This window comes from Pteronotus mesoamericanus, unplaced genomic scaffold, assembly GCF_021234165.1.
Source record: "Pteronotus mesoamericanus isolate MK-2021 breed Mesoamerican mustached bat unplaced genomic scaffold, CSHL_Meso_final scaffold_85, whole genome shotgun sequence".
In the NCBI taxonomy this organism is placed as follows: domain Eukaryota; kingdom Metazoa; phylum Chordata; class Mammalia; order Chiroptera; family Mormoopidae; genus Pteronotus; species Pteronotus mesoamericanus.
Window position 1 is genome coordinate 30,505,870 of NW_026555329.1, and position 21,900 is coordinate 30,527,769.

Genomic DNA, 21,900 nt, shown 5'->3' on the forward strand with positions numbered 1-21,900 from the left:
GCATTCAATTTTTCATTCAATTGTATTCATTTCATTACAAAGGAGCAAACAATGATAACACATTTTCTATGATGATATCGAACCTTGCATTCTTTTAAAACAGAGTACTAAATAAACCTGTATCTCATTCAGATGGAAAGCTGGAATGTGATAAGGCACAACCTATGCTGAGCATTTCAATGTGGAAATGACCTTGGCCAAACAGAGAACCTTTATCAATATGCTCTTGGACCCCTCTTATTTATAGTTCAGGTGCTTACTGACTGTAGTCTGGGGAATCTCAGGATCAAATGAGAAGAAGCTGAATTGGTCCCTTGTCTTAGTGCACAGATTAAACTATATGAAGAGGAGATGGATCAAGCCAAACAGTTTCATGTTTTGGAAAGTTAATAGTTAATGTCCTATTAGATTATAAAAATCAAAAGTTTAAAAGTGATTATTCTGATACTATACCCCAAATGATTACAAATGTTCATTAGGCTAGATCTTGGTAGATAAAACTAAACATTGATATCTTTGCTCCCTTTCAGCTACAGTTAGATGATCAGTAATCACAAGATACTAATGATGTGTTTGGGGAACTTTGCCTGATCCGTAGGAAGGCCAAGCAATGATTTATTCCACAGGGTGCCTGCTGTGCTACAAATCAACCTGTCCATTTGAGAAGTCTCTTTTCTAGCTGGTTGATGTGATTCAGAGTTTTCAGTGTGTCGTAAGAGGCCAGCCAGAAGAGCACTATTAATTAACCATACAGAATCATCAGTATGATCCTGCATAACTAGATCAGCTTATACATTTTAAAAACAGTGAGTATAAGGAGTTCAATATCAGGTCAGCTTCCATCCTAAGCTAGATAAGAATACGGCCTGCCCAATTATTCAACATGGATGTTCACTAACAGAAAGGAGCTGTGATTTCTTCTTTTAAAATATCTGTGTTCGTTGAATAATACCAGATTTATATTCAAGGCTGGTCTTTGCAATCTCTTGTGACTTAATTTGGCATTAGCTCTAGGAGTAAGGCATATACTCCTTTCCTGTGTATATAATTGGAGGGTAAGTTGAGAGGGGACCATTATTATACTGACAGTATTGATACTGTCATCCCTTGTATTTTAGACCAACTAAGAGAAAAACCCCAAGGCTCTCTATTTGATATTTCCAGTTCCTAAGCACCTTTTGGACAGTTATTGAAAAATTAGAAAAGCAGTCTCCTGGCCCTGTGGTAAATCTGTATGACACTAAGTACAAAAATTCCATTTAAGCTATAAGAAAAGTTCTGTAAGCAGTATTTCATGTCATTTTGTATAGACATTAGGCCCTAATTTAAAAATGTATGTAACATTTTCTAAAAATCTCTTTCCTAAACAGGTGATTTACTATTCTTTAAATAGAACAGTGGTGCTCTTGATTTTTTGTCAGAAGCAATTAACATGCCATACTTTAATTTTATTAGTTGAATGCATGACCTGCAATGGGGAAAGTTATCGAGGTCCCATGGATCATACAGAATCAGGAAAGACTTGTCAGCGCTGGGATCATCAGACGCCACATAGGCACAAATTCATGCCAGAAAGGTAAGATAGCACCAAATCATGCTATCAATGATTATTTTCTCAAACTGATTTTTGCTCCATAACAAACTGAAATAGAAATTCTTTTCATACGATGTATTCTGGAAAGTCTCAACGGGACTGGTGATGAGGTATATGAAGATGCTGGTACACCTTCAGTTGGTCTTGGCTGACTAAATTAAGATTCCCAGAAATCAGGATGGTCCTGAGGAGCATCAGTGGAGTGTGGAAGAGAAGCATTAACTTCCATAGCAGAAAAAAGAGGCCCATTTAATAGAGGCTGCTTTGACAATCCTGAGCTGTGGGAAGAGGCATTATTGCTAAATACAAACCAATATCCTTTTAGAGCCACATCTTCAGTGAGTTAAGTACAGTGGGCTCACATGAATGATAACATGACTGAGGCCATGTCCGTACAAGATGATGAACGGTAGAGCAAACAATTTTTCAGCTGCTTTCCCTTGGTGTATTTTGAAATTGCCAATCTGGAGAAGTCAGGTAACCAAGTCTACTTTCCCTTAGGAATAGGTTTGGAACTTAAATAGTTAAAAAGAAATGTCTACTTTGGCCCATTCATTTCACATTAAACAGTTGAAAAAAATTATTTTTATTATAAAGAATAAAAATACAGATAATTACAGAGGAAACTCTATCCCTATCTTTGTATAGAAATTGCTGGAAAATGTTTTTTCTCCTCTATATTTTTGTTTATTGTTATTCTAAATGAAATTAAAATTCTGCTTTATTTTTTAGTGTATCCCTCATCTTTCAAGTGAGAGCAGGAGGGACATGGTAGCAATTAAAATCAAGTGGCCAATGGAGGCCCCAGTTAATTTAAAAGGGGAGTGTATAGAGAAAACGGTGTGATGGAGTTTGTCTCTTGCTCTGGTGGAGGTGAGGGCATGACCTAGAAAGGCTCTAGTTCCAGAATTGAGCTATCATTAGTAACAGCTATTGAAACCTACCTTTTGATTTAAGCTTCAAGCCTGTCATAGAGGAGAATCTGTTTTCTTAAAGAGCATTTACATGAGGTCACATTTATGTCATCTCTCCTTAATTGAGCTTTATAAAAACTGGATTCATTTGGGACCCCAACTGGTAGACAGGAACCAAACGGACTTATTAGCAAAGGCGATGGGTACTCTGTACTTGGTGGAATATATAAATTAATAGCTTCAATATTCAGTGATGAGCAGTCCTTGTAAGATAAAACATAGAGAACTTGTTTTTACCCCAGCTAGCACTATCCAGGCTAAATCAAAAGTTATTCTGTGAGCCAAGGGCTGGGGGGGTGTTTCCAGGCAGATTTACGTGACACTTTTGTTGGTGTGGTTTGCAGATATCCCGACAAGGGCTTTGATGATAATTATTGCCGCAATCCCGATGGCAAGCCAAGGCCATGGTGCTATACTCTTGACCCTGACACCCCTTGGGAGTACTGTGCAATTAAAATGTGCGGTAAGTTAGAGTCAAATTTATTGCTTCCTTTTCCCCTCACAGATTGGATCTAAGCAGGTGATTATTAGTAAGACAGGTTGACAACTATTTTACTTGATGCTTTAATGTGTGTAGGTTTTAATATTTTAAAAATATGTTACATAATCCTGCCCAAGCCATTATTTGGAAAGAGATAAGTATGCAAGTGTACACATACACACAAAACATTTACACTTATCGAAAAGCCTAAACGTTCTCATGTTACCAAGAAAAAAAAAAGAAGAAAAATTCACAGAAGGAGAAAAAGATCAGGGATTTTGTGCAATAGCATAGGCTGTACAAGTTAGGACTCTAGATTCTTACCTTCCAATCCTGTATCCTTTCCCTACCTTTCCTCCTCAGATATAACATGAGTGGTCAGCTAACTGTGAACCTCTTCTCATGAATGACAGGAGCCGCGGTGGTGAACAATAAGTCCACTGGAAGGTTCTCACAGTTGGCTTTAATCTCTAGTAGCTGATCCCCACCTGTCCCTGTACACAACCTACATTCTGTTTCAACCTCTTTGAGCAATCTTGTGATTCTTTTCTGCGATATATGCTGTTCTTTACCATTCTCCTGAATCTGTGACAAAAGTTTCTTTTCTTAACGTGCTTTGTGACATCCCTTTAAATCTTTGTGCTTGGGCCTCTCCTCCATGGTTAACTCACATGTTTTACTTTTCTGAAATAATACTACTGAATAATAATTAGATATATATGTACTTTTATTTCTTCTATGTTTATTTAGAAAATGGACATAAAAAAAGAAATACTACTATTGAATAATAATTAGATATACACATGCTTTTATTTCTATGAGTACAGGTCTTATTTTTTTTCAACTGAATCCTAAAATGTTTTAAGGCCAGTAGAATTGCATAAATTTAGTGAGGTATAATAATGTTATAAATTGGCTTGAATATATATATATAAAATGTATAAAATTAGGTACCAGCACTCAGGATGATAACTATACAATTATGAGGATGCAGACATGTATTTGTGTATTTCCCTAGAACAGGAGGAGGATGGGGATATTCCTCTGAACAAACCTAAACCTAATTTGGTGTTATCCACAGTATGATACTGCCAAGGTAAATCTCTCTTCACTTAGACCTGCTCATAAAAGTAAAGGGTTTTGGATGACTCAAAGGCCATAGAGAGGGATGTGTCTGGCATATGTGAAATAATTACAGAATCTGGAAGGCTCTCAATGTGAACACGATGTTCCAAGGAAATTGAATCATCTGTTTGGTCCTTTAAAATAAAGATGACTACTGTGACAGTGTTTCTCTCTATAGATTATTCGAATTAGTTCTACTTGTTGACTTTTAAAATCTCGTTACCCTTTCCATCATCCTAGACTATTTAGACACAGTGGTTTTCCTTCTTTGTGTCTGTGTGTGTTTTAGGTACTCTTAAAAATCTCCTCTGTTCATAGTTTCTGATCTTCATCTTTTTCTTAGATAAGTCCCTTTAACATTTGATTATAGTAAGGGCTTGGTGATGATGAACGCATTTAACTTTACCATATATCTGGGAAGCACTTTGTCTACCCTTCCATTCTAAATGATTGCTTTACTGGAGAGAGTAATCTTGTATGTAGGTCCTTGGTTTTCATGACTTTGAATACTTCTTGTCAGCCCCTTCTTGCCTGCCAGGTTTCTTCAGCTAATAAATAGTCTTATGGGGATTCCTTTGTAGGTAACTCTCTCCTTTTCTCTTGCTACTTTTAAGAGTCTCTCTTTATCTTTAATCTTTGGTAATGCAATTATGATGTGCCTTGGTGTGTGCTTCCTTAGGCCCAGCTTCTTTGGGATTCTCTGAGCTTCCTGCATCTCCTGGAAGTCCATTTCCTTCACCAGATTGGGGAAGTTCTCCATTATTTTTTCAAATAAGTTTTCAATTTCTTGCTCTTCCTCTTCTCCTTCTGGCACCCTTATGATTCGGATGTTGGAACATTTCAAGTTGCCCCAAGGGTTCCAAAGCCTCTTCTCATGTTTTTGAATTCTTGATTCTGTTCTAGTTGAATATTTATCTCTTCCTTCTGCTCCCAATCATTGATTTGCATCCTGGTTTCCTTCCCTTCACTCTTAGTTCCCTGTATATTTTTCTTTATTTCACTTTGCATAGCCTTCACTTTTTCCTTCACTTTGTGACCATGCTCAACCAATTCTGTGAGCATCTTGATTACCAGTGTTTTGAACTGTGCATCTGATAGGTTGGCTATCTCTTAATTTCTTAGTTCTATATTTAGACATTTGATCTGTTCTTTCATTTGGGCCATATTTCTTTGCCTCTGAACGTCAGAAGGGACAGAGCATTAGATATTTGCCAGGGCGGGGCAACCCAGGTCGCTGCATTGTGATGCTGTAGTATGTGGGGGACAGGTCTGAGAGGGAACAAGACCACTTGTATGTGGGGGACAGGTCTGAGAGGGAACAAGACCACTTGCTCAGCTCCCTACAGCTTTCAGTCACTTCCCCCTGCTACCCACAAGCCAACTGGGCCCTTCTGGTGCTGACTCCTGGGTGAGTGGGTTTGACAACAAACTCACAACTATCAACAACTGAACCTAAGAAAACCCCAAAAACAAATTAAACAAACAACTAGAACAGGAACAGAATCACAGAAATGGAGATCAGAGGGGAGAGGGAGCGGGGAGAATGGGGGAAAAGTTACAGGGAATAAGAAGCATAAATAGTAGGTATAAAATCGACAGGGGGAGGTTAAGAATAGTATAGGAAATGGAGAAGCCAAAGAACTTATATGTTTAACCCAAGGACATGAACTAAGGGTGGAGGGAATTCTAGTGGGATGGGGGAGTGCAGGGTAGAGGGGAATAAAGGGGAGAAAAAGATGGGACAACTGTAATAACATAATCAATAAAATATATATTTAAAATAAAATAAAAATAAAAATAAATACACAAAATCTTTAAAAATAAAAAAAAAAAGCCTTCTCTGGAATAAGACCAGTATAATACACACACACACGTACACTCCCCTGAACATTCACCCTTCAACTGACACCAACAGCAAAAAAATCCAAGTGTTGTCTTCTTTTTATTTTCCAACCAATCTTTGGTTATTTTTAAAAGACATTGGGAGAAGAAAGAAATAGAATAAATATAACACTTCATACCTATTAGATAGATGTTTTTTCTTTTCTCTTCAGGGAAGAGTTATCTAATTATGCAAGTGGCATGCAATAATTCTCATGGATTTGCTCAACAGAGGGTAGTGTTTATAGAATGTTACTTGTAAGAAAATGGTAGAATTTGTATGTCAAATATACAGAGTTAAGATTAAGATAATCTTTTGAGCTTTGGTAATATTTTAGACATAATTTATTACAGGGTAGCTCTTAATTTATAAAATTACATAGAGAGTTCACACTTTTGATGTCCAGAGGGAAGGGGGACAGGAACTGGGTAGAGGTGTGTGAATGGGGGGCAAGTGGGGACACTATCTGTAATAGTGTTAATAATAAAAATAAAAAATTTGAAAAATGAATAAAAGTTGACATTATGGAATTCTGGAAAGAATAATAGATGTTTTATGGATATCCTTTTAAATATTTTGACTTTGAAATATAATGAAGCCTATAATGCAAAAGCAAGAAATTTGGTGGTGGTTTCAATTGCACATTATTTTTTCTACTGCTGCATAACACATTACAAAAAAATTTAGTGGCTTAAAACAATACATATTTATTTTCTCACGATTTCTGTTGGTCAGTAGCCCAGGCATGACTCAGGTGGGTTCTCTGCTTAGGATCTCACGAGGCCGTGACCTAGGCGCCTGCCAGAACTACTGCCCCATCTAAAACTCAGGCTTCCATTCCAAGTTCACTGGGTACTGGGAGAACTCAGTTTCTTGTGGTTGTGGTGCTGAAGTCTTCAGCTCCCAGACAATACCTATTGTTTCCTACCATATGACCCTCTCCACAATATGTCAGTTTACCTCTTCTACACCCTCTTTTAAAAGAGCTTGCTTAATTAGGAAAGGCATACCTAGGGTAGCCTTCCTTTAATTAACTTCAAGCCAACTGGTTAGGCAGTTTAATTACATCTGTAAATTTTCTTCACTTTTATGAAGCTTCACTTTTAAGCTAATAAACTAATCACAGGAGAGGCTCTCCCATAATGTTCATACCCACATTCAAGGGGAGGGAGTTATACAGAGTGTACACCAGTGGGTGGGAATCTTGGGATTCTGTATACCACACACATATTTACATGCACTGGTTGTAACGGAATTTTGATTACCACTTTTTATATGTATTAGTTTTTAAATTTTATTTAATTTTTAATTTTTTATTGTTGACATTACTACAGATATTTCCTATTTTCTACCACTTTTCCCACCACACGATGCCCCCTACCCCACACTGTCCCCCATGCCAACCTTCACCATATAGTTGCCTGCGTCCATGGGCTCTGCAGATATACATATGTGTTCTTTGGCACCCCCACCCCTTCCTCTCTGCGATCTATCAGTCTGTTCCATGTGTCCATGACTCTGGTTTTATTTTGTTAGTTTATTTCATTTATTTAATTCCACAGATGAGTGAGATAATATGGTATTGTCTTTCTCTGACTGGCTTATTTCACTTATCATAATATTCTCAGGTCCATCCATGCTGTCATGAAGGGTAACTTGTTTTTGTTTTTTTTTTCATTTTAATAGCTGTGAAGAATTCCATTGTGTAAATATGTCACAGCTTTTTATCCACTCCTCTACTGATGGGCACTTGGGCTGTTTCCAGAGCTTGGATATTGTAAATAATGCTGCTATGAACATAGGATTGCATATTTTCTTTCTGATTAGATTCCCAAAAGATATAGTCCCAGAAGTGAGATTACTGGGTCAAAAGGCAGTTACATTTTTAATTTTTGGAGGAAACTCCATACTGTTTTCCACAGTGGATGTACCAGTCTACATTTCACCAACAGTGCACTTGGGTTCCCTTTTCTCTACGTCCTCGTCAGAACTTGTTTGTTGATTTATTGATGATAGTTATTCTGGAAGGTGTGAGCTGATATCTCACTGTGGTTTTAATTTGCATCTCTCTGATGATTAGTGACATTGAGGTTTTTTTTTTGATTCTTGGGTGAGCTTTCTGGCTCTCTCCCCGTCCAAATTGCTTGAATTCATTCTGAGTTTTCAATATGTTTGCAAAAAAAAAACAAAAACGTAGAGTTGACTGTGTCATTTATCGTCTCTAAAGTTGAAGGTAATGTTTTAAACACATCTCCTTGTATATCTATATTAGATTTGTCACCATTTATTTAACACATACAAAAGATGGTTTTCATCTATCAATAATTCTTATTTCAGTTCTACAAAATTGTTATGATTAGGCCAGTGAAGAAAGATGTATAGAGGCATGGATGGGTGGAACAGCATTGCAGTATTCAAGACATGGTAATTAGGTTGATACAGGTAGATTTGTACTGAAAACAGGGAAATGGGAGATGAAAAAGATAAGAGTGATGGGAGGCAGATCAAATCCAATCCTAAAGTAGCCCTTATAGTTCCCAAGAGAAACACTGAAAAATTAAGCAGGGAGAGTGGTCTTATCTGATTTGCGATCTAGATTAGTAGTCTCCAAATCGGTGTCCATGATCCCAGGGTGACACAGTGACTCTCCGAAAGGTCGTGTGGGCATGGGTAGCTTAAAGGTTTCAAATTTACCTCCTTTACTTCTATATGAATTCTTTACCAAAGTTTTATTTTTAAGAAACACATGTTCCTAAGGAATCGGTCAAGTGCATCATGTTACTTTACTGAATGAAAGCATACTGTCCATCCTTTCTGAATTTTAAAGTGGTACATTGTCCCAGGGTATAAAAAATTAGGGACACTAAACAAAGATACATTTGAAAATACTGTACATGCTGCATATGATTTATGTACTACCAATAGTTATATAACTCTATCCAGAATACATACATATACATACATATACACATGTGTGTTTGTGTGTGTTTAATGAATGTGTATTTTTGTCTGTTACAATTTTGTGGTCCCAAGAAATTTAAAAAAATTTTAATATATAAAAATATTTTAGAAAAGTATATGATCAGGCAAGGAGTAAACTCTTCAACATAAAGTAAAACACATTATATTAGAATAACATTCTTTGGGTAAAGTGGAATGGAAAAATGATTCAAGGAGAAAAAGAACTTCATAATGTTCATTTTTAACCAGAAACAGGTAGGTATCAAGTCACCATGGTATTTACAATTTATTAAATCCATTAAAAATAACTTTTTTTTTGTTTAAAAATATCAGTCATTATGCTAGGAATCACAGTTTTTACAACTATTTAAACTTACCATAAAAAGTGCAACAGTCAACTTAAAAACATAAGAGGAAATATGAATAATTTTTCAAAATATTTTTAGTAACAGGAGAAAAAACAAAAATAGCCAACAACATATGAAGACCACTGATCGGGAAGAATTATACTATATACTCTGAATAATTGGCATGGAGGAGGCTGAGCGGGGAGGCAGGTGGGTCTGATAAAATCTGATTTTAATAGTCCAGTGAGACATAAAGGGAATTTGAACTAAGGTAGTAAGCTGTGAGAATATCAGGGTGAGGAAGGATGTGAACAATGCTAAAGAGGTAGAACGTCCAGAATAATGACAAATTGGATGTGGTGGGAAATGAGTTAGGGAAAGAGAAAAGTTTAAAATACTCCCTATGTTATTGGGTAGATGACACATATTTGAGAGAGTTATAAATTTGAGGAGAAAGATAATACATTTAATTCTCCTTATATTAAAATGCAGATGATTGATGTGTGCACGCACAGCACATCTAAGTTCAGTCTCTTCTGAAGGTCATGCATAGTATAAGTAAATACTAGTAATAGTAAAAGCCTTTGGCCTAACCGCAATCCCAGATAGCACATAGAGAACAACACAAAGAGAGTTGTTTGTCCCTTTTCTCTAGGATTTATTTAATAAATATTTATTGAGCATATCTTATATATCAAACTTTTTTTAGATTATGGGGATATAGCAATGAACAAAACCGACCAAGGCCTATAATAAAACTGGTTTTAGAGCTTTAGCACGAACTAGTAAAGTGAAAGCTGACATTGCTTTGACATTAACATACTCACACCTTTTTGGGCCAAGGTTTTTAATATTGTTCTCTGTTACTTTTATTAGTCAAAAAGCTGAATGAAGCACAAATTTATTCTTGTCATATTGCTCCCAACCTTCTAATCTTACAATCCCTGTATGGTGAAAGTGAAGGATGGATGCTGCTTGTCACCTGACGAATGAGTGCCAGGGTGTTCCCGGACAGGCTCCCTAGTCTTCCTTCACACCACATTCCTCAGAAGGGGTTGTCTGCCCAGTGGCAGCAGCCCATGGCGATTCTGGATATATAACTTTTAACAGACTTCGAAGTATTTGGAACTGTAAGACACTGCAAACACATTAGATTGGAGGTCCTATGAAGTGCCTAGATGAAGTATTGATTTTCTGAGCGTTTCCCCTTAAAATCCTTTCATATTAAAAAACACAGTTTGTTCACTGATTTTCAGGAAGAAATAATAATATTTGTTGGGACTGATTCTGTTTTTCTGAACTGGACTTTAACAGTTCTCTGGCACTTGAAAAAACTGTTGCAGTTATTGTCCCTCATGAGCGCTCATTGATGATTTAAATCAGTTGTTCACAAACATCTTTGGCTGAAGATATCTTTACAATCTTCAACATTACTGAGAACCCTAAATTGTCAGTGTGGGTTATACGAACAATTATTCATTGTATTGGAAATTAAAGTAAAAATTTAAAAATTTTATTAATTTACTAAAAATAAGCTTATTGAGTGTTAATACATATAACCTATTTTAAATGAAAAATAACTATTTTTTTCAGAAAAATGAGGAAAACATTGACATTGTTATAGAATTTTTGCACATTCAGGTGCTTTTCAAATTTATTTAATGTAACCTTAATTAGAAGAAGAAAACTGAGTGTCTCACATTTGCTTCTGCATTCAGTAGTTTGGGATATCCTATACCAAGTACATCTGGAAATTCCACTTTTATAGGACAAGGGATGTCTTAGCATTGTTAGAAAAATAGTTTTGATCTCCTAGATTCCTGAAAGGATTTTCAGAACCCCAGGTGTGTCCCAGTGAACTTTTTTTTTTTTTTTTTTTGCTATGTGTCAGACCTGTAAGGTTGATGCAGCCCTGTTACAGTATACTAACTACCTGTTAGCTGCTCCTCACTTCTCACCACTATTAATTCACTTAGTTGGGGATTTTTTTCCTATCATTTGTTATCTTTATCTCTGATCTTCTTTATTTAAGCTATAGGGTGGCTGATCTGCTTTTTAAGCTTTCTTTTGTATGATTGTACCACCATATTTACACAGTTTAAATTCCAAAACCTACAAAAATTCTAGATACGTCATTTCCTTCATTCCTCGCATTCAATCTATCAAGGCTTGTCGATTTTATCTTCTATATACCAATCAAATTCTGGCCATTACACTTCATCACTATCTCCATTATCCATGAGAGCATTATTTTTCATCTTGAATATTTGAATGACCTGAGTGGAGTTGTACTTATATTCACTAGTTTTACCTTCCAATTCCTTCCAATACCCACCACAAATAGTCTATTTTTAAAAATCTAAGTATACTATTCCCCATCCCTAGCAAACAACACACACACTCACATATACCAGTTAAAAACCCTTCAGTGGTTTCTTTTGATCTAAGGACAAAGATAAAACAAAACCATCTTTTACTCCTACACCTCTGTCTCTAATCTCATATACTACCACATTTTTCTCCATGCTCTCTGTTCCATCCAGAACGGTTTCTTTCTTTTTTTTTTTTTTAAAGATTTTGTTTACTTATTTTTAGAGAGGGGAAGGGAGGGAGAAAGAGAGGGAGAGAAACATCTTGCATGCCCCCTATTAGGGACCTGGCCTGCAACCCAGGCATGTGTCTTACACTGGGAATTGAACCAGCAACCCTTTGGTTCACAGGCCAGCACTCAATCCACTGAGCCACAACAGTTTCTTTCTTATACCTTATTATTTTCCATATTGTCTTTATAAGTCCTTTACTCTTGCCAACTCCTCTGCCTTGAAAAATTTTCTGTTCCTTCCTGAGTTCAAAATTCAACACAGTCATCATTTCTTCAACGTCCTTGACTTGGTCAAATTCCTTATTATATATTTATAGCACCATAAGCCTCTCCTTCCATGTACTTCTTAGAGTCCAGTTTTTACACTTATTTTTGAAAATTATTTGGTTAATAGCTCTATCAAAATTTGTATGCTCCAACAGAGCAAGAACCGTGTCTCTTTTGGTATCCCATAGTGCTTAGCACATTGTCTTGCACATGAAAGAATTTCCACAAATTTGTTGAATGAATGAATTGACCTTCCTACACAGCAATAGTTTTCATTTTCTTTTTCTGTCTCCTGGAATTTTTTCTATGCCTCTTGATTTTCATATGAAAACTGGGTTTTTGTCAGACATTGTCTATAGGAAGAATTCCTTCATACCTTCTTCCCATCAACTCATCAACTCATCCTCAGGTTTCATACTTCTCTGGCCTAATTTTTCTTCCATTGTTGCTACTTGTCTCAATGGTTTTTCCTTTACCAACAAATAGAAAAGACTTTTAATGATTAGTCTTATTTTTCTCTTCGTATTTCTTTTTCTTATTATTTTTTAAACTTCTAGATATGTAAGTATCCAGAACCATTTTAATTTTAACAACTTTATTGAAGTGTAATTTATATTAAAAAGTTTACATATTTAATGTTACAATTGGGTGGGTTTGAACATGTCCATATAACTATGAAACCGTCTCCATAATTCAAGGTAATAAACATACCTTTCAACTCCAAAAAGTTTCATTGGGCTACCTTCCTCCCATTTGTTTATTTATTTATTGTGGTAAAGACACTTAAATTGACATCTAATATCTTCATTTTTAGCATACAATACAGTATTGTTAACTATAGGTACTATGTTGTCCAGTAGATCTCTAACACTTACTCATCTTGCCTAACTGAAACTTCATACCTGTTGAAAAACTCCCCATTTCAGAATTCTGACCTAAGCAGACCTTTGATATGTAGATTTCTATTAAAATATTGTTATAGACTGAATGTGTCCCTTTCCCACAAAAATCACACATTGAAGCCTTAACCCCTGTTGGGTCTGTATTTGGAGATAGGGCTTTTAGGATATAAGTAAGGTTATATGGGGTTAAATGAGGATTAGTGACCTTATAGTAGAAGAAAAGAGATCACTCATTAACTCTCTCACTCCACCATATAAGGACACAGTGACAAGGTAGCCATCTATAATCCAGGAACAAGATTGCTGGCACCTTGATCTTGGACTTCCCAGCCTCCAGAATTGTGAGTAAATACACACCTGTTGTTTAAGCTACCCAGTCGGTGGTATTTTGTTATAGCAGCCTGTGCAGGCTAATACTGCCACTGGTAATTAATAAAAAGAACACTTCCTCATAGTAACCAGTAAACATCGGTGTCATTTTAAGAAAATATCTACCTTTTAAAATTCAGTGCGTTTGTATGTTGAGAAAATAATTTCCTAAAATTACATACAAACACACTGAAATTATTATCTTTCTTAAAGGAAGCTGGTTATTCCTCTGAATTTTACTAATACTTCCAAGCCAGACAGAGATTCATAGAAATGAAATTTTCTTATTGTAGTGAGAGTCAGGAAAAACAATGCTATCGATACCCTTTCTCAAGGGAAAGATCTTATGCTTGGAGGTTTTTTCCAAGTCATCTACTGAAGAATAAGAGTATAGAATAGAAGACCTTTCATGAAAGTCTTGCCTCCTGAGCATTTTATACCAGAAAAGGCTTGGATAAAGTCCAGGGAAAAGTTTCAGATAGGAATTGTAGGTTCACATGGAAAGCAAACGTGTAAGCAATTTGAGGTTTGCACTTTGGAGGTCTTTTTACTACTTTCCCACGTCAATTTTAAAACAAGAAGCTCTTTAAATTTACATTGAGCCTGATCCTGTCTTTTGTGGCCCCAAAGAGTACAAGTCTGCTGACAGGAGAGTAGCTTTACACTCTGTTCTCAGTCTCCAGGGACCATCATAAAGTAAAACCTACATTTTAGTTGCTCTTCAAATAGCTGGGAATAAGAAGGGGGTTGGATTGAAGAAAGAAACAGATATTTGTCTAAGGGCCTGTGATGCAACTTGTTTTTCTCTATATGCAAAATAACAGTAATAGCATATCACCACTGGGTAAAACAAATTTAGGGGTGTTGGGGAGATGTAAATGTAGGGATATATATCTATCATGTAAATCTTACAGAGCCATGAGTGTGGCTCTGTAATGAATATGTGCATTTGAATTCTCCAGTTGCCATTCATTGACCTTTATCAGGGCTGTATGGTCTGTCTGCATAGATTTGGCTAGCCTTTCACAGAGAAAGTGGATCAGATTTATTAGTCATCTTGTTCCAGCAGTCTTCTTTCTGTGGAGGGTCAGATGCTTGTCCCAAGAATTACATCACAGCTAATGTTCATTCTCTCAAAAAACCTTAAACCTTAAAGTGCCCCACTAGAAATCAGATCATAGCACATCTATACCAGCAAAGTGAAATGAATGTTTCAAGAGGCACCCATTTTATTTGATCGTATTCTAACAGGACAATAAAAATTTCAATAGCAAATGTTGTTTACCTTAAAGCATTTTCAAACAGAAAACTTTGCGTCAGTCATCAAAGAAAAACATTCTTTCTCTCATGGGCCACTGAGGATCATATAAATATCTTTGTATCTACTCCAAAGGGTGGCCACTACTGACGCCCCTGGCAAATGTTTTATTTGTGAGGAACTCTCAGAAGAGTTCCTGGTATTTTCAGTGTGAGCTTTGTAGACATAACCTGCAAAAATATTTGTGTATGTGGGGATGTAGTATTTTAAAAACATGTTGCTTTGGCTTCACTTGATCAGCTTCTGCTGATATTGGGGGATGTTTCTGTGCTTATTTAACACTTCACTTGGCTACCAGAGACTCTTGAAATCTATCCCTTAATTTAGGTGCCATGTTAAAGCGTTAAGTCTAAAGGAATAGCTTTCTCAACATTTAGTGGCCCTTTCCAAATTAACTGGCATTATAAAACATTTGTTTTATTTTTGTACGAAGTTTTAATATTTATATAGTAGGACAGCTGAAGAAGTCTATTTTATTACAGTTCAGGAATAATTTATTTTGTTTGAATAGTAAGTATGTATGTAGGCAGCAAAGATCAAACATTTATATCACAGTTAAATGGTCTATGGACAAATCATTCATCATGGCCCTCATCGGATAATATTTATTAAGCAGCTGCATGAGTCACATAATAACTTTTATTTATTGAGGAAAGCTATTTAGTTATCTTATACTTATATATGTTTTTTTGCCTTTGTAATTTATTCTTATACATTGCTTGCTACCAGAATTAGGCGATCTTATTTATGGGGTTATGTCTAGCAGCTGAATGTCAAATGGGGTAAATACAGGGTCCGGCACAAGTAATGCCCCTTGTGTTAATTACAAACTTTTATTACAAAATCGTAAGCATGTAATTCTGTAACATAACAATATCACACTCAGGCACACCATATGACATTTTAGGTGAAATGTTCAAATTGAAACTATAAATTATTATACCCGTATTATTACCCTACCAACCACATTCAAGCTGGAGTTACTTCTGCCAGATTCTGTAACTTTAGAAAGTACTTTTTAAAGTAAAATACTTTCTAGATACTGCTAGTTTGTAGTTAAAATCAGAAGTAATATTTTCACTGAAAGCACAAAGTAAAACCATTAAGTTGTTTGAGGTTATATATTTGAAAGTACAGATGCTTATTAAAATAAAAGACAAAAATAACTATATTATCATTTAGGTTTTTTATATATTAATTGAGGCATGTTTTAAGTCAGACTGCTATAACAGAATATCATAGACTGGGTGGCTTATAGACGACAGACATCTATCACAGTTCTGGAGTCTGGGAAGTCCAAAATCAAGGTGCCACAGGCAGATTTGGTAACTGATTCATAGATGACTCTCTTCTTGCTGAGTCCTCATATGATGGATGTGGCTGGGGAACTCTGTCGTGTCTCTTATTGGGGCACTGATCCCATATATGAGGGTCCTATCCTTGTAACCTAATCACCTATCCAGGCCTATCTCCCAATTCTATCACATTAGAGATTAGGATTTCAATTTATGAATTTAGGGGAGACAAATATTTAATCTATAGCAAGGTCTACAGAAAAGCTACATTTATTCTGTATGATATTCTATGAATGCACATAATTCTTTGTATTCTATAATATGTAATTTCAAAAGGTTTTAGTTTTTATCTCCAAATTAGAATTTGTTAAATACTCCAATTTATTTAAACCAAATCTAAAATTTTGGTTTTTATTTAGCTATTTTAAACTACATTGTCTTTCAGGAAATATTTGGTGACTCCTTAAGATTTTATTGAAGGTCTTATAATGTACTAATGGAATTTTAGAAAAAAACTCTTCAATGTAATTGTTCAAATAATGATTCTATGATCACTACTTTTAAGAGTGAAAGATTCTTTAATAAATCTCATTAGGAACCTCTGCAGTTAAGGTACAAAGTCAAAATCAGGAATACAGGCCTCTGAACTTGACACTGAAATTGTAGTAGATCGATCAGGAGTGAAATATTTTCCTCATTATTCTTATTTATGTAAGTAGCATGTTCTTTGACTTTGGGTTCTATATAGATATTTCTTTCCATAAATTTATTTTCTAAAATTTGAAAACTTTGCCCTCAAATTAGGAAAATATTTATGTTCTACTAGCTTTTACATTTTATCATTACTCTTAATATTTTCAGATGATCATGTGATTGCTAACTCTTTGAATTTTTCCAGTATTAATTTCCTAATGAGCTATGATAATATTTGTTTAAATTAATTATCTCATTTTCCTAAAGAGCAGTGTAAGTACAGTTGTTTTTGAGTTTAAAGCTCAATGTATTATTTCAAATTTTAATGATTATGGGTCATTTCTTTCATACAATAACATCACTTTATAAAAGGTGCTAATAAAAAAATTACTTTGAAAATGCAATTCCTCTCTAGAAATGACACCTTATATTTAACCTTACATTACCATTGTAAGTATAACATTTTGCTTTCTCACCCTCACACAGGCAGACGTAGTTTTAAAATAAGAAGCTTCCTTCACATAGTGGAGGAAACAGCCCTCTGAACCTGCTTCCACATTTAGAGTCCATCAAATAATGGCCAAATCCTTTATTATCTCTGAATATCCTATTCCTTTTCTTAATTGTTTAGGTTGGTATCTGGCAGATCATACTGTTGTCCAAGGAAAGGAAGAGCCTGTTAATCTCTGATGGGCTCAGCCTCATTCTAGGTTCCTAGTGAGATGTGTTGGGCTCATATCTAGCAAAAGGTGGCCCTAATTAACATGACTGGATTTTTTGGTCACGTGTTCACAGTGCCAGAGAAATAATTAAGCCTGGGAAATAAGCCCCCAAACTAGCTTTAAAACTTCTTCCCCTCCCCCACCCCAACAAACAACTTTATAAACAGTTTTTCTAAAAAAGGAGTCTGCACTGCTTTTTCCTTCTATATATAAAAACGCTCCAACCAGGCTCCTGATGACAGAGGGGTTTCCATTAAGCCCAAGGTTTTGTTTTGTGTTCTATGTCTGTGTGATGGTGGGTTCTTTTTTTTTTTTTTAATTAAACAAAAGTTAGTGATGACTTCCTTTAAACTGTCCATGTGAAAATAAAGAGCTATAGTTTCTGTTGAAAAAAAGCAGATCAGTAATAAACAAATAAAACAACATAACACAAATAAGTAGGAAAGTAAGAGTATCCAAGACAGACAATAGGTCTATGAAAAGATTAAAGGAAGTGTTTTCACTTTGATGGCTCTAAATCCGGCCTTTCTCCCATTGTCAGGATTCTGAGTCCTGACCAACGTCCTAAGTTTGCTGCCCAAGGAGCTTGTGTCCAAGAAGTGAGAGAATCCAAACTTCCCTCCTTAAAATGTTAAGCTAATGAATTAATGGATTCCTGCAGATCTTTGTTTTTGTCTTCTTTCACATCATAGTTTTATAACTAGATGTGAAATATATAAGTACAAGTGAGCTTTTATCTGTTTTAGAATTATCATCCTTTAATACTTCCCCCAACAGTCTCCTCAAATAATTTGACAGTAAACTCAAATCACCAGAAATATACATTTAGTGACATTTGTTTTAATGAAATATATACAGTTCCTTAGGACCTATGAAATACATCTTATTTTTTGAAAGAAATTTAGTAGGTAATATTAAAATGATAAAGGACTTGGTTAATTAAAACCAACTTGTTTAATACAAGTCATTTTTCCAAGTCCAATCATTTTTGTTTTTCCTGAATCAATATATATTTTATATATCTCTATCTATCTATCTATCTATCTATCTATCTATCTAATCAACTCTCAAAGACTACTTTATTGGTCAATCTTATCTCCATCTGAATCATTTGAAATTCTTTTTAATTTAGGATAATTCTGAGTCACATTTTATTTTCTTAAAGGAGATAAAAAAGCATTTTAAAATGAGCTGAAGTTATTAAAAGGGACATTTGTAGAAATCTGTGTACATAACATATTCCAGTGGTTGAATGCTCTCTAGTGAATCCTCCTCTTTTTTTCACAAAGCTTCAAAGAATAACTCCAAACTCAGGCTTTATGGAATTTACATGGAATTTAATGAAATAAGGCATTCTGCAACATAAGGTAGTAATTATTTGTAAGAAAGATATAAATTTAAAAAAATTAAAGAGCCATTTTAAAAGAATTTACATTATTAAGTAAGGACACTTTAATAGACATCCCCAGCCTCTGAAGTCATGTCTAATTTTGACCTCTTCTTTGGAAAAATGATACATCTAATTCCAGATTGGATGAATCAAAGACATTTATTCAAATCTTAAACTGCCTTGGAGGGTGTCAACTTGAGTTTTATCCAGCAATATCTTGAATAACCATTGGAATTGTAAAGGTAAATGAGGAGTTTACATTGACTTTACTCTTATGAACCATAAACATTTTTGTGTATGTTTTGAGGGGACATATGAATTTTAGTTGTTCCAGAATGTTTTGAGTTATACTTTGTTTAAGTGAGTAACATTAAAGACAAAAAGAAAGTCCAAGTTGTGGTAAAAATTTAATTTTTTTTTTTTTTTTACTTTATAACTAAGATTTCATGATCTTTACAAAGTATGCAGTTGTAAGAATTGCAGTTTGACTAGGAAAGCAAGAAATAAACCTGCCTAGGAATAAGAAATTTACTTTTATAATGCCAACAAGTTGATTGAAAAGAAAAAAAATAGCATATCAGCTTAGAATATATTTATTATATTAGAGAAAAACCATGGTTGATACCATTATGAAATTTGCATATATTTAAGCAAATTAATTTTAGGAAAAATTATATAGTTATTTTAGAAATACTGTATATTCAGCCTATTTAAATTATAGTGGTATATGGAAATAAATGCCTTTAAAGAACTTTTAAAGAACAACCTAATTTGGTGCTTGAAAAGAAAATTGGAAGGGAGATACCAGTAATGATTAGTTAAATTTGTTATAACTCTGCTCTCTGGACCAACATTCATTTTCCTTTTCTTAATTTCTTTAATGGCCAAACTTAGAGTGGATTGCTTTTTAGTTTTCCTACTTGAACACTATATTACTCATGAATGTTTTTCAATTTCCAAAGTAAGAAAAATTATTTTTTAAAAAACCATGTATGTGGTACTCAAATATTAATAAGTAGAAAGATTTTACATCTAATATTAATAAATGAGTAGACAGGTCTAGGAAATTTAAGCACTAGTAGGTTATGCTTTTTTTAAACTGATCTAGATAAAGCCAAGCTAAAGTATGCTCTTTTATAAGCAGAAAAATTTCACAGTTGAGTCTGCCTTGTCAACTCATTGTTTTAGGTTAAGTGTGATAGTAATAATGAAAAATTGAATTTTTTATTCCACTCAATTACTATAAAAATTTATGTGACAAAAATCCCTGGTAATACAAATGCAAATGAAAACTCAGGAAAAAATGACAGGTTGAAAGACTTTATGTGGTTTATGTTTCTGTTTACCAATAGCTCACAATACCATGAATGACACTGATGTCCATATGGAAACCACTGAATGCATTCAAGGTCAAGGAGAAGGTTACCGGGGCACCATCAATACCATCTGGAATGGAATTCCATGTCAGCGATGGGATTCCCAGCATCCTCACCAGCATGATATAACTCCTGAGAATTTCAAGTGCAAGTGAGTAAATTAGGCAAATAAAAATTTCCAGTAAGCCCTGGGGAAATGAGGCAGGGTGGATGCTTTTCACTAATTTCTGTATTTGTGATCCTTAAACTTTAGTGTGCCTAGGAATTATCAGAAGTTAAAAGTCAGATTAATCCACTCAGATTTTAATATTTGGACTTCAAATATAACACACTAGATGATTCTAAGTCAGATAATTGATGTACCATGCATGGGGGAAACACATATACAAGTTTCTGATCATAGCTTTGTTCTTGCAGTTCTATTTAATAAACCATTCTAAATTTTCATATTAATTTTAGGGGAGATTACATATTTTTTTCTCCTAAAAGAAGAGGAAAATCTTGATTTCAGCTGATGTAAACTGGTGTGTTTTCAGCCTTGAAACAAAATTATTTTTAAAATTTAAAGGAATTTTTTTATTGTTTCTAATTTTTTTATTGTTTTTATTGTTTAAATTTTCTTTAAAAAATGGGGAAGTAAAGCAATTGTTTCTATGAATCAAGCCAAAGAAACATCCCTTGAATACCAACTATGTAGTTGTATGTGCCTTCCCTGTGGCTGCTTTTTCTCACCGTTTGACTTTTGTTGGACAGACACCGACACAATGCCATGTGTTTTTAAATTGTCCACCTTGTTATGGGAAACATAAAATGATTGCTTTTAAAATTTATAACACACATGTCATTCATAGTGGCTTTGCTGAAATAGCACCTATAAATAACATATATTGGCTTTTTATGTAATTGGATTTTAATAAGAGAGCTTAACATTTCAAGATGGAGAATTATGAGCACTAGTTGGCCCAACCACTAGAAAGGGGAGATATTTTATTTTTTATTTTTTTTAGTTAATTTAATATATTTACTTAGATAGTAAATATTCATCTGGTATGAGTTTTTCATTATTTTATAAAAACAAATTTATAGTTGTCATTCTGGGTTTATTTCCCACCATTTTCTTCACAGCAGCACGCTATTCACAACCTATGTGTTTCACACTTTAGAAATCAATATTGAAGTAGAGAAAGCAAAGAAAATGAGGAAAGGTCAGTTAAGAGAGACAAAGAAGACAGTGTCAGTGCCATTCACACTTTGCTAACTTCTGATGACTGGAAACACTCAAGTGAGAGATTGTGTATGTGTGAATACCCAATCAGATTCAACTGTAAGGAAAGGAGAATAATTATACAAATTTAATTCATACATTTCACAGTTAAAAATTATCAAAAGTTTAACTGTTATTTGTTTTATGAATTTAAATCATCCTTTCTTAATTTAGTTCTTTGGTTAAGATACCCAAACTTATGAACCAAAAAGCAAAATGTGAGCTGTGTTATAAAAAACACATAAAACCTGACTCAACATTTTTCTCAGAATATTGCTGCTTTTAATATTTGTGGTCTAGTAGAGAATAGGTGCTAGTCAGTTGTCTCTGTATTCAAC

At 34.6% G+C, this 21,900-nt stretch overlaps 1 protein-coding gene across 1 annotated transcript in view; it reads left to right on the plus strand.

The window, feature by feature from the left end:
- The window catches only part of HGF (hepatocyte growth factor), a 71,170-nt gene that overhangs the window by 22,633 nt on the left and 26,637 nt on the right, over nt 1-21,900 (plus strand). The window contains exons 6-8 of the mRNA XM_054564460.1: nt 1,456-1,576; nt 2,913-3,031; nt 20,275-20,449. Of these exons, the coding sequence (XP_054420435.1) occupies nt 1,456-1,576; nt 2,913-3,031; nt 20,275-20,449 (415 nt within the window). The remainder of the gene's footprint in view (nt 1-1,455; nt 1,577-2,912; nt 3,032-20,274; nt 20,450-21,900) is intronic.